The 14,225-nt window shown below is 46.4% G+C and overlaps 1 protein-coding gene across 3 annotated transcripts in view; it reads right to left on the reverse strand.

The window, feature by feature from the left end:
* The window catches only part of TGFB2 (transforming growth factor beta 2), a 75,372-nt gene extending 65,448 nt beyond the window's left edge, over positions 1 to 9,924 (reverse strand). The window contains exon 1 of one of the 3 annotated variants that reach the window (XM_015238632.3): positions 8,075 to 9,924. In XM_015238632.3, coding sequence (XP_015094118.2) covers positions 8,075 to 8,633 — 559 coding nt within the window. In that variant the 5' untranslated portion in view covers positions 8,634 to 9,924. The remainder of the gene's footprint in view (positions 1 to 8,074) is intronic. The other 2 variants (XM_006203656.4, XM_006203657.4) reach the window with 2 other exon arrangements.
* Between the last annotated feature and the right edge of the window lie 4,301 nt (positions 9,925 to 14,225).

Consider the following 14,225-nt stretch of genomic DNA (forward strand, 5'->3'; position numbering starts at 1 on the left):
GGAATGAATGATAGCTGTCGTAAAAAGCCAGCCCAGGAAGTGCCAGGAGCGGCCACACTAGGCATCTCTTTGACAAGCATCAAAAACCCTTTGCCGCCCTGGGAAGCAGGTGTCATTTTCTTCATCGTTACAAGTGAAGAAACTGAGACCAGGTTAAGGGAAGGGGCCTCGACCTGGCCACAAAGCCAGTGATGGCAGAGCCAAGATCCGAACTCAGCAGGAGGCAACTTAAATGTGAGCGAGGCAGCTGCAATAACGTGTGCTGAGAGAGCCAAGGGGCTACCAAGCGCTGGACCACGTTTCCGCGGGTGCGATTCCTTCCCATTCATTCTCCTCCTTTTACTCACTGGGTCCGTCTGGCTCTGAAGTCCGTGCTCATCACACGACACCATCCTGCCTGCCCCCCAGGAAATTAATTTTCCACAAGACACAAGACAAATCCCTATCCATCAAATGTATCCAAAATTTTGTGAAGAATACAGCTGCAGTTAAAGATCAAGACCAGGAGACTTGCTAAATCACAACTTTTACATCAACCAAGGGCACAGATAAAAGCAGAACGTTCTAGAGGCAAGCAAAGAGACCCAGGGTTGTGTGAAAGGCTTCAAAAGTATATACCCTTCTGCAGGGAAAGAATGCAGAGCTTTTATGAAGGTAACTCCCGGTGGGAGGGGAGAGTCACCACCCTTTCTTGGCTGTTCTACATCGTTTCGCAAGAGGGCAAGGAAAGTCATGCTGTTCATTTCCTGGTCTCTGTTTAGGGTCACTATGATCTGTCGCAGCTAAAAGCCTTATTTTCAATAAGACATCACTGATAGAAACAGTTACATCCATGTCCTCATACCTGGCAGGGAGAATATTAGCATGGACCATATGGGGTCACTTGTGGAATTAAATAACATGTGAAATATATAAAACAATGCTTGGCACCCAGTATGTACCCGATGACAGGTAGCTTTCACCATCATCATCACTGCCATCATTTTCATTATTATATGCAAAACTGGAAACAAAAAAATGGATGGTTATGAGAAGCCTCGTGTTGCCTTCAGCACAGTGACGATGCACGAGGCATGTTTTCCCTGATAGGGAAGGTGAGCAGATTTCCTTCTCGGCACATCTCCTGGCCTTAATGCTTTGAACTCATGGACCCTTCATTTATTCTCTAAAGGGAAATTCTCATTCATTGATTGAGCACGGATTGAGCAAAACCAGTGTGCTGGAAGAATGCAGATACATCCGTGTTGGTTCCTGTTTCGAGGCAGCTGACCAACCAATGAAGAAGAAGACAGGTCAGAACACAGCTGGATTTTACCCACAGCAAAAGAAAAGAGGCGCTGAGAGAGAGATGGATATCAGTATTGTGGGTGTGCAGGGGAAGAGCTAATTAAATATGACTCGGAAAACCAAAGACGGTTTCATAAGGAGATGGCGCTGATTAAACCTCGAAAGATGTTTATAAAGGTGTTAAAAGATGGCTCTCCAAGTGGAAGAAACAACATAAACAAAGGCTTGGAGGCATGAAAATAAATGGCCTATTTGGGTAAAGGCAAAGAGGGTGATCTGGCTGGAGCTGTCTTCATGGGGAGAGGTGGGGCAAGCAAGGGGGAGGGACCAGACCCTGAAAAGTCTTTGGTGCTCCCTAAGACATCTGAAATCTTACCAAGAAGCCTAAATGCTCAAGGCCTTCTTATATGAGGACTAGATATTGCCGAACATGGTGGATTCCCAGGCCTGCCAGTCTCAGTCGCCAGCCCCTTAAGTGGCAAAGGTCACCTAAGGACCGATCCAAATGAGTCTGGGAAATAGATCCACTGAGTGGAACTTAATAAAGAAATGAACAAGACAGAGATCCCCAGACATCCCAGGCTGGTGGGTGTGATTCCCAGAGCATCACTTTTAATCACCTTTTAATATCTCTGAAATGCCTCTCTTTAATATCGCTTATAATCAATGGCACATTGGAGTCAATTGTCAGGGATACTTCTCTCTTAGTGACACATAAAATAATGGTGCACCTGAGAAATCAATAGCGTTTGAGGTTCGATGTTTAGTAGCTGCAGCGCAAAGAAGGCACTACTGAGTGCCAGAAGCAGAAGCCAGGGTTCCGTTACACATCATGGTCCATCCCTGGCAACCCTAGGAAGCCAGCATCTTCCTCATCTTTGCAAAGGAAGAAATGGAGGCCTGGTTAAGTGAAGTTCACCGCCATACAGGCAGATATTCCAGAACAGAGAAGAACAAGAAGGCAATTCAGACACTGTAGGGAAGAGGTCAACGGGGAGTTTTTTGCAGAGTCGAGGCCACCGTGCCAATCTGGGAAGCAAGGTGGTGGTCCCCATGCAGTGTGGCTCAACCTCCGGCTCTCCAGAGGTTAGGAAAAGAAATGAAGCAGACGGCAACCACCCATCCAAACCCACCTGTGGTAGCAGCGGGATGCGAATTTCTCCCAAACAAATGACTGAAGCAAGCTTTTCAGTCTAAACAAACCCGGCAAAGAATCCCTAGCATGTGATTCAATTTAAAATACCTGGGGAAGGTTGCATCTCTAGGTGAAAAACTATCTTTGTTTAAAGAACACTAAAAACAAAAGCATACCATATGGTTTCAAAATGACAATGGAAACATTTGTTTATCTCGGCCAGAGGCACATTTCATCTAGCTGTTCCGAATCTGCAGAGTGGATACACCCTTCAGCAGAAGGGCTGCCCAGGAGAGCAAGCACATGAGAGCAAGCACATCTGGCAAGTCCAAATCCTCTCTGCAGGATCCCTCAGGACCGGAAATGCTCCATCAAGAGAGCTGACGGGGCCGTTTCCAGAGCTCTTCCCTGCAGTCTCTCTGCTCACTTGCTTACCTTAATACTGAACCTGGAGAGGGGTGGGAGTGGCGGGGAGACAGGAGTTCTCCCCGCTCCCCGACCCAGGGTCCCACCTCAGTGGTCGGCTCCCACACTTCTCCCAGGGCCAGGCTCTTCCAGTCTATTTCCCTAACCTTCTAAAAGTGCAGTCTGAAGTGTGTTGTCATCTCTGGGCAAAGACCTAGGAGTCAGTGACCTCCTCCGTTCTAACCCAGATTGGATATGGGATCAACAATGAGTCATTAGTCCTTTTCTCACATCTCGGTTTCCTCTAGGAAAAATGATCTGTCATCCTTTCATATCTTTGTGTGAAAGATGTTGTGACTACATTAGATCAGCATCTTTTCACCAGGGAGAAGGCATCATTCAGAAAGTGCCACTCCTCGAGTAGACCCCAGGGGGCGCTGTGGAGACGCAGAGGGCTCCGGGAGCCTCTGCCAGGTCAAGTGGTCCCCCAGCCACCCCTCCAGCTTCCCAAAGTCTAGCCTTCATCAGGTGGGGACTCCCCAGGAGCCATCTGAAGCCGTCTGGCAGCACTTGGCAACAAAGATGGCCCAACTGCTCCAGTTATAAACACTGTATTTCTTTGAGGGCTTTTCCTAGTCTTTGAAAAGTAAAAGAAAGAAAAGAGGAAATCCTGGAAGAGAATGTGGCCTAAGTTAAATGTAACCACAATTAGGCGCTAGAGTTAGTACAAGTGATGATGCAATACAAGTGGGGGAGTGAAAGTTTGGTCTGTTGTGTAGTATTAACTCAATCACATCGTAAAAGTCAAGGGAAGGGGTTCAAGTCTGTCTTTTATTTCTCTCTCTCTCTCTCTCTCTCTCTCTGTGTCACACACCCAAACACAGAGAATATTAAAAAATAAAATCCTTATCACTTTGCTGTACACCTGAAACTAACGCAGTATTGCAAATCAACTATAGTTCTACTGAAAAATAAAGAAAAAAAACCCTGGACATAAAGCAAAAGTGCTACTATGTTCTGGCAGTCACTAATATTTCTCCTCATTGGGCAACTGGCCAATCATCCCGTGCTGTGTGTAAAGAGAGACACATCCATGAATAGAATGTTAAGTCACATTCCCCCAAACCACAGTGTTGTTGGTATTCATTCTCGATTCCACGATTTCACTTGGAAAATTACAGGGGAAATAGAAAAAGTGATGGCTTGGTATTAAATGTTTAGCATTTATGTGAAAGTTACAAAGGAAACCTCACCACGATGTTGCAGGCTGTATATTTTAGTTTATCTAATTCGATATGATAGAAAAAACCAACACGATTATTTACTTTCTTCGGCTGCTTAGCTTGGAGAATCTACTCTTTATTAACACGAACTGCTTATTTTCCTTGCAAGGAAAATCCAAGATAATTCCTCACTTCTTTTTTTCTCTGTTCTGACTAACATCACACGGCAGCTGACTGAAGCTACCCAGTTACCGATGGGCGGGGCAACATCATTACTTAAGCTAAATGAATGGGAAGTTCTGCTGCCTCTAACTTAGGCACCTTAAGATACTCGTAATAAAGTGTACTCCATACAAAAAAGTCTAATTCATACTCTCAGTTATTTAAGATAACTTTCTGATTATCTTCCTGTTCAATTTTGATGTCCTTTTGATCCTAAAGATGTTTTATTTTTAAGTTGGTACTCTTGAAATGGCACTACTAGCAGAATTCAGTAACCCCAAATAAATGCCAGGGTCACCCTGGCTTCTCCACGTGGGCATTACTGACATTTGGGAATGGATCATTTTTTGATGGGTGGGGGAAGGGTACCTGTCCCGTGCATTCTAGGACGGTTAGCTCCATCCCTGGCCTCTCTTCACTAAATGCCAGTAGGGCCCCTTACTCCCAGCCATGACAACCAAAAATGTCTCTAGACATTCCCAAACGTTCCTGGGCTCAGGGGTTGCAGAGGGAGGTACAAAATCACCAGAATTAGAACCACAATACTGCCTGGTTTGTTAACAATGAAAAAGAGAGGGGAAAGAAAGAAAAGGCAACTTTTTGTCTCTTCCTTTTTTTGACTGACCAAGTTTCTACATACTTTAACTGTTTATCATGTGGATTCTTACTCTATGAAAGTGGAATCACTCCTAAGTTTCTAGAGCCTGGTCCAGTGTCTTTTGAACAGATGTGCCTTGAAGTTCAAACGGATTGTCCAAAGGACAAGAAGTCCACTAATTCCCACCGGATAAAGTATCCGTACACCTTAGCATAACTCCACTTTGAGCCTTAAACTAACAGCATGTGAAAAGATCAATACGAATACATTTAAAACTAATCAGGCCCCTTCTTCAAATGTTGACACAGTATTATTTATATCCCATAAATACCTTCTTGACTAAAATTCATCCTAGGAGATTGGCACCTGGCCAGTTCTATTCATATTGACTGTATTTAAATAGTACACTGGGCCAAGGATAATATTTAAGACAAAATATGCCTGAAGGCATATACAATATCTCTTATATTTTTACTTTTAAAACTCCGCATTGCTAAAAATATTTAGTCTGAACTCTATAAAATGTCCCACAATGGTCTGTCAACAATCTGTAATGATATATAGCTCATTGAATATAATTAGAGCATTTTTGTAATATTTGAGCTGAAGTCACTCCCTGAACGCTAATAAGTTGGTGGTAAAAAATGAACCAGTGATCTTTCCCATGCCTTCCTCTCTGGGGCTTATGACCCTCCCCGGATTCACTGCAAGAAATGACAGACATGCTCTCTCTCCACTGCCACTTCAGCGAGGACCGAGTTAAAAGGCAGAAAAGTCCTGAAGAGGGAAAGTTGGTATACAAGCCAATGCTGTACTTTCAATTTGCCCTTTAAAAATATGGTGGAGTGATTTTTTTTTCTTTTCTTCCTTTTTTTTTTGGAAGGGTTCACTATATTCCAGTAGAACTAGAAAGTGCTGGAAAATCAGTTAACCTACTTTCTATAAAATTATCCACAGTCCTAGCACAGCAGTATCAGACCTGCTCTGAATATGGCTTTCTGCTTCAAAACTTCCATACGGAACAAAAGGATTAAAAAGCTTGTGTTCCTTGCAAGCAAACTGATAGTATCTATTTTATACGGCAGTTGTCAGAGGGTTTCATTAACTTGGTACTTGGGAGTGAATGCGGAAGAAAATTCACAAATGGAGCTTAGATGTCAACCTCTGAAATCCTAATAATTTGAGAATTTGTCCAGTTCGGTGATGATTATGATCCTGGGTTGGATCATCTCAGTTCTTGAGACTGAAGAGTGCTTGAAAGAGCAAAGAATTAACACCCTCTTGGGTAACTTGCTCTCTCCACACCTGTCTAATGAAGAGATCAGACCTCCTCTCGGCTATGAAAGTGCTGGTGGTTCATTAGAGCTTTTGCAGGTAAACACTGAAGGGGTGGCTTGCTCAAGGTCTGTTGAACACCCTTGCTGCCTGCCCAGATTCCAGCAGAACTGATGCACGCGCTCGGGAAAGCAAGCTGACTTCACTCCCTGCTGGGTCTCAGTGGTTCTGAACTAAATACAATGAATTTTCTTTCCTAATATCTCCTTGGCTCCACCCCAGGTGGACCACTTTACTTCCCCAGGGGAATCACCAGGGGGGAGTGCCTTTATCACCACCGTTGATAAATACAGTGGATGGTGCTATAATTACAATAATAAAATCACCCTGCTTGCCAGGATCTCCTGCCTCTGCTCGGCTCTTGAACAAGAGGAGGAGGTGCAGCAAAACAGAGGTCGCCAGGAAGGGGCTGGATTCTTCAGCCTGAGCTGTGAGACCATCGAGAACAAGACATGGCAAGTCACGGAACTAGGACTTGTCAAATTAACCATAAATATTACAAAAGAAAGGCACCACCCTGCAATTAGAACCTCTAGGATAAAATTACCAGGATGGCCATACAATCTATGTAGGCAAGACACAGAGACTTTGTGAAAGCAGCCAGCAAGTATATAGGCCATGGAAAGGGGAGGAGAGAAATGGGCAACCAATGAAAAGTGCACGGCTTGGGATTTGGAATAGGCAAATGTTGGAGGTTTTTTTTTTTTCCCTTCTTCCTGGTATTTAACCCTCTCAGGTATCATTGGATGCTTCTTTTCTTTTCTTTTCTTTTCTTTTCTTTTCTTTTCTTTTCTTTTCTTTTCTTTTTAAGAACTTGGAAATAATTCTAAGCTAACTGTCCTCCTCCCTTCCCCCCAAGGAACGCCAGGATAAATCATTTCACTCCCATCGCTACTGTATGCCAGCTGGTTTTGAGGACACTGCCCTCAGAGAAGCCAGTTTAAAAAAAAAAAAATCGGCTGTCTTCTATGCTGAGATTCAGGAATGCAGCGAAGTAATGCAGGAAGCCTATGAAAGGGCAGGGAGCACCGGGCTCGAGAGTGAGAAAGATAAACGATCAACACAGAAGGAAAAATGACCTGCCACACCGGCGGTTTTAAAAAGGCAGGTTTGAGTGAATTCTGAAAAAGTAACGTGAACTAAAAACCCTTTTGAAACACAGTCAGAAGCGAAGTTGTCCTTTCTACCATTCCAGGTGAAATCAAACGGGGACGTGGTGACAAGATCTCGCCTTGGGGGAATGTAAACACCTCGCTACGGCCATAGATTCAAGAATTGAGGGGCTGGAGGTAGGTTTTTCCGAGGGGTCTCCAAACCAGCTTTTGACTTGGCGATGCTGACATTTTCGGGGAGTTACAGACAATAGAGGAGGCTTGGGGAATCAGCTGATAGTTCGGCACGGAAAGGGGCGCCTTCCGGAGAGGCTAGTTCTGAGCCACTTTTTTTTAACCCTTCGTGCACCAGTTCGGCGGGCTCCACGCCAATCGGAGCAAAGAAAACAAACCCACCAAGGTTCCCCAGTTTAACTCTACCCCAGGGAGCGCCTCCAGTTTGACAGAGGAGGGCTGACTCCTAGCTGGTGGCCGAGTCGAGAATTTCAGGGCAGAGAAAAAGAGAATTACGCCTTATAAAAGACGGGGGCGTTGGGGGAAGGGAAAAATGGAGAAAATAAAGTCGCAGGTCCACGTTTTAAAGCCTCACGTCCTCGGGCACACAACTGGGAAGGAGGTGGGTGGGACGGAGGACCCGAGGAGGGGAAAGAGCCAGCGGGGACCCGGAGAGGGAAGGGCGATCCCTGGAGTGGCTGCGGTTCTGGAAGCATCGGGCAGCGCTAAGCCCCGGGGAATGGGAGCGTGAAGCAGTACTTACTTTCCGAGGGGTAGAAGGGCGGCATGTCTATTTTGTAAACCTCCTTGGCGTAGTACTCCTCGTCGCTCCGCTCGCGCTCGCAGGCGGCCGCCCTCCGGCTCGCCTTCTCCTGGAGCAAGTCCCTGGTGCTGTTGTAGATGGAAATCACCTCCGGGGGGACCTCCTCGGGTTCGGGGTAGTCTTCTGGGGGGCTGGTGAGCTTCAGCTTGCTCAGGATCTGCCCGCGGATCGCCTCGATCCTCTTGCGCATGAACTGGTCCATGTCGAGCGTGCTGCAGGTAGACAGGCTGAGCGCGACCGTGACCAGATGCAGGATCAGAAAAGCGCTCAGCACACAGTAGTGCATTTTTTTAAAGGTGGAAAAAATTTTTTTAAAAAGTAAAAACAAGCAAGAAAAAAAAAAGAAAACAACAACTCTCCAAGTACAGATCAGGTAGCTTTTTTTTTTAATGCGAAACTTTTGCAAACAACCGAGAGTCAATGTCCGAGAGAAAAAGGTATCTTGCTTGAATTCCTTTAAAAAGAAAAGGCAGGTCGTTCCCCAAGTGGAAATATTCATGCACGATGGGCAGGGGGAACCCTCACTTTGGGGAGTCAGAAAAAGTTTTCTTGGAGCGACGAGATGGGGAAAAAAGAGACGAGTGGCTATGAGGCAGAAATAAATTTAGGAGGAGGAAACGGAGTTCAGTGTGTCAGTTTCGGGTGCGGAGTGGCGGATCTGAACTCGGCTCCTCCGGCCAAAAGGGAAGAGATGAAAAGGTCCCGGGGCTGGCAGCTGGCGCGCCGGCGGGAGGGGCGCCGGGAGCGCTGTCAGGGGGGCCGCCGAGGCCGGCCGGCTCCAATTTAGATATTTAAAGAAGGAGCCGTGCGGCCCTGCCTTCCACTGCGGCGCTGAGCGCAGGAGCAGCAGCAGCTCCGGAGCGGAGGAGCGCACACGTGTGTGAGTGTGTGTGTGAGAGTGTGTGTGTGTGTGTGTGTGTGTGTATGCGCGCGCGCGCCCGCGTGCGCGTGCTGGGGGCGAGCCCGGCTCGCGGCGGGGACGCGGGAGCGCTCGGCGCGGCGCTCGGACTGGATCGGGTCCGGCGGGGGCCGCGGGGACAGCGGAGGGAGGCGGCGAGGATCCTGCGCCCGGAGCTGCGCTCGGGGGCCGACACCCCGGCCGGCGCGCCGACCCGCCCGGTTACTCCACGTTGCTGCCGCCGCCGCCGCCGCCGCCGCCGCTGGCGAACGCGTCCAGCCTCCAGCTCCCTCCTTCTGCTCCTCCTTCTCCTCTCGCTCCAAACGCCAACCCGGCAACAGACGACCGGCTGCCGCCGCCGTTGCTTTCAGCCCCCGCGGACCGCAGCGGCAGCCCCGGGCCGCGCTGACTGGGGAGTTTTATTCCTGGGGGGTTGCGAGGGGGTTCCCTTGGACTCCCACCCTTTGCCACCCTCTCCGGGTTTCTCTCCCACTTGGACTTTCTCGCTTAGGGTAGGTAGGCACTTGGCAGCCTGCAGCCGTTCCTCTGCTTTCTCTTTCCTGCAGCCTGGCAGCCCCTCGGCTCGTCCCCGAATGGCTCTCTAGACCGTTATCCTAGGTTCTCCATCCCTTTCCGCTGGCCTCCTTCACTTGCTCTCTCCCTCGCTCTTCTCTGTGCGTGTCTCTCTCTCTGCCCCTCTCTCGGTCTCTCTGTATCTCTGTCTGCCTCTCTCCGTCTCCCTTCTCTCTCTCTCTCTCTCTCTCTCTCTCTCTCTCTCTCTCTCTCTCTCTCTCTCTCTCTCTCTCTCTCTCTCTCTCTCTCTCTCTCTCTCGTTGGGAGCTTCTGGAGCTCCCCTTGGAGCAAACCTTCCGCTGCCAGCAGATAACATCACGATCTTGCCTGGGAGGAGAGATTTATAAGTTCTCTCGGAACCACGTGTTTGCCTTCAACAAAGTGACGTGCTAGGATTACAGTCAGAAGTCCTCCCGTTTACTTAGACCACGAGCTCTCCCTGAACCGTTGAGGGGGTGTGGAAATGAGGACGGCGGCGGGGAAGGGAGCGAGGAGGTGGAGTGTGCGCCCTGACAACGGTGATTTATGGTATTTACTTTATATAGTCATTTTGGACCAGTCTGTTGAAGGACAAGCGATCAAGCCTCCCATTTTTGCTTAGTGGGGCCCTCTCGCAGCCTCCCAGATTGAAGCACTTGCTCTAGAATGGAAGTCTTCCCTCCTGTATTGTACATCCACACTTAAGGCAAATAAGCATCAAACAGTTGATTCTGGGCCAGGCCATTTTTTTTTTCAGTCTGTACAATTTATACAAGAGACAGGGACTCAGCCTGGACCCCTACATTCCCTACAAATATAGAGTTCCCTCTACAAAATGTAGATAATTTAGCCCCCCATAGCAGTGGGGGGGTGCAAGGAGCCACCCTCTGCGGAAGCTGAGGGCAGGGCAGGGAGAGGGCTTAAAGACACCATCAGCACTGAAAGGGGAGGGGCTACAGGAGCGGCGCAGAGGCTGGGGACCCAGGGTCTGGGGGCACCAGAATGTGGCATCTGATATCAGTGTTTATGGGGAGGGGGTTCACAGCTGAAGGCACCACCTGTGGGCATGAGGGCTGCACCAGAACCTTAGAAATAGGGCGAGGGGGTGTGGGAAGGGTGGCTTCATGTCCTAGGAACCCGGAAGTCCAGCGTGGACAACACAGAGGAAGCCCTGAGATGGGTCTTCCACAGTCTAAGATCCACCGCCTACCTTTTTAGTGGAATCATTTTCTGAGATTCCACACCACTGTTCCAGTACCTCTATCTTAAAGTTTATCTTTTTATGGATCTTAAAGCTTATCTTATTGTAGTTTGTTGTTGACAGTTGATTCCTCCATTTGATTGAACTGCTGAAAACAGAGCTCTATCTTTTGTACCTAGAGAATAAAGTGTATTTATTTTACTGTTTGAATGAATGGATATATTTTTAATTCACTGCCTAAGTCACGTCTTGATATGCCTTTCTCTCAGCTTCTTCCCCAGCTAGACTTGAGCAACTAACTTCATTCTTTCCACAGCATACATCCAGGAAGCTGGAATTTTCAGTGTTTGATGTCTACAGTTACACGCTACCCAGAACCTGACATTTTCTATTTCAACCTAGTCCAAATGAAAGGAATACAGAAATAATTCTTGCCCCTGTTCACTTTTCCTTTTTTCTTTTCCTTTTACCTTTAGTTACTCAAAGTCAACATTTTCATTCATCATGACTGTACCCATACTGACTAGACAGATGATTTAAGCTGGAAAGTGTTGAGTTTTTCCCTAAACTCAAAGCCACTATATTATTCCCCAGTTCAGATGTTCCTTTTATTACAGAAAAGTCACGAGGAACTTTAGCTTACAGAATTTACACTTTACATGTGTATAGGAACTATATCGTTAGTAACTAGAGGGCTAACTGGTTTAACAGCAATAGCTAACACATAGCACACTTAGTAATGTGAGGCAGATGGGTAGGTGTGTGTATGTGTGTATATATATATATGTATATGTGTGTGTGTGTGTGTGTATAGTCACTTAATCTCCACAACACTGTAAAGTAGGTATTATTATTATCACCTCTATTTTGCAGTGCAGAGAGGTTTAGTACCTTGGTCCAGACCATAGTCTTCGGCAGAGCTGGATTTTGCAGTTGGGACCCATTGTCTATATTCTCACCCACGATGTATTTCTGAGAAGCACTGGTACCAGAATATGTCTGACGAATGCGGATTCTTGGTGCAGTTAAGTTTGGGAGACACTGGGTACCCTATTGTTCTTTTACAGATTCACAGTTCCCATCATGATGTTAAAGGCTCTGACAATCATCCAGAACATAAACCCGTTTCTCTTTTTTAACCCAGCATACTCTGAACTTCCTTGAATGTGGAATTTTTCCCTATTAAAACACATTAGAAAACTCGGGAATAAAGGAATTGTTCCAACCCACTTGTGAATAATTCTGAAAATTATGTGTAAATCAGCATTAGCACCTTCCTTTCCTTGAGGCCAGTTTCAGACTGAAGCTACTTGGAAGGAGTCAGATAACCAGCTCCAATTCCAAGAGCCAACACAAAACATGATCCAGAGGGGCTACCTGTGGGGCTGGTACTTTAAACAAGTTGTCATCCCTTTGAGTTCAGCTTGAGAACAGCAACCATCCAGCTATACACAAAGGAAACAAAGTGACCATTCCTACACCTGGGGCAATTCTAGAATGGAAAGCAGGAACTGCGAACTAGAGCCACGGAGAGAAGATGCGGCTTTGGAACACGGCTGGTGAACTTCGTCTCCACACTCCGCTCAGGACCCAGGCTCAGCCTCACTGCAGCCACACACCTCTGACTACCTTCTTGAGATAAATGCAAACTCACTGAGGGTAAGTGGATTCGGATTAGAGAGTGGATAGAGCAGCAAAAGTCCATGTTACATCACTTGGAGGAAAACCACCTAAGCCATACAACCTTGTGACAAGCAACCCCTTCCAATGGAACCATACACACTTTGTCCATAATATTCAGTTTGCTGAATAGTTACTGCTTATTTTACAAGCTCTTAGACTCCCGGCCTACTCATGAGAGGCTACTTAAAATTTCCCCAAAGCCCAGGGAGGCAGGACAGGGGAGGGGTGGGTAAAGTCTCCCACTATGACTGAGGGCAGTAATGTGAGTGCAGCAAGAGGGGAGCCCTTTCTACCTCTGTGGTGGGCGGTCCTTTGAAGATGTAATGGGTGAGACTTCAAGAGCTGTCTCTCTGGGTTTCCCATAGCCATCTGGTGGGAAAAGGGTATTTAACCCACGTAGACCGTCTTGATTATCCCAAGGAGGCAGGCTCCAGACTCGGGTTTTCTTGGAGGATTCAAATTTCTGTCACTTTCTGGCTTTGTGATCCCAGCCGTGATACTCAGACACTTTGTGTTTGTTTCTTCATCTATGAAATGGGGATAACACATAGTACCAACAACATAAGGTGATCGTGAGGATTAAATTACACAAGGTACCAAGAGAGCATCTCACACAGCCTGGCCCTGAGCATGTGCTCCTGAAATGTCACCTACCATTTTTGTACCCTCTGGCATCTCCATTTGTGTCAGCTCTTTCTCAGATACAAATAGAATGAAGCAGCCAGGGAAGATGCGAGTAAGAATTGGTCTCATGGTTATTATGCCTCCTAGCAGTTTCTGTAAGTCCATGTTCATTGTGATTTTAACAATTGTGGTATTTTGCCCCCAGTAATTGTACTGAAGAAAATACATTTTTGGTGAATAGAACTCTAAATGATTATCACAGTCCAGTTAAGTCCAAATTCAAGTTAACGTTCTTATTATGTAACACCCTAAAATGGGATATGCTTTGTTTTCCAGATCAGACAGGTAGAGAGCATAGCTGTTTTGACCGCTAGGCCTTCTCTGCTCATTCAAGGGTCTGTTCACTTAACTATTGCAGAGTTCCTACAAGGGGCTAAACAAATGTTTGACATCAAAACGACGACTCATCCTTGTCCTGGAGTTTTGCCTTCAAGGATCCCAGCCGAGAGTCTGTGATCTAATAGTCCTTCCTAACTCTGATGAAAAGAATAACTTCATCTGTAACAATTTTGGAAGTTTTCCACAATGGTTTCAAGCATTAAAAACCAGGAGGTGGGGAAAAGAAGTATGGAACCCCTGTAACTAATTATATTTTACTCTAAAGGCTAATGCTTGATAAACGCAAAACAGGGTAACTTAACTTGAAAATATATCAAAAACCTTTTAATTTCTTATAATTTTGTCTCTGATCCCACAATTCAAAACCAATGTTTGGTCCATAATAGTTTTTGTCTCCTGTTCTGTGTGCATTTCTAGAGATACAAGTTTCTGCTCTCAGAATAATGAAATGGAGAGGTGAGTAATTTCCCCAGGGAAAAAAATGATCCAATCATTGTTTCCATTCTGTATCTGTAGGTTTATCTAAGAAAGAAGTGATGAGGAACAAAGGAAGGGGGGAGAAGGACTGAAAGAGAAGATCAGAGGTGGGAAAAGATGAAGGGATGAACTCAAGAGGCAGGGACAAGAGCGGAATGTATCCCAGGTAGTGAGGTTTTAAAGAGAGAAGTGCCTCACACTTTGATGATACACTGTGGGAACGTGTATCCTGCCCTTTGGAATTGTGATTCGTGGAT

The sequence above is a fragment of the Vicugna pacos genome, chromosome 23 (genome assembly GCF_048564905.1).
Source record: "Vicugna pacos chromosome 23, VicPac4, whole genome shotgun sequence".
In the NCBI taxonomy this organism is placed as follows: domain Eukaryota; kingdom Metazoa; phylum Chordata; class Mammalia; order Artiodactyla; family Camelidae; genus Vicugna; species Vicugna pacos.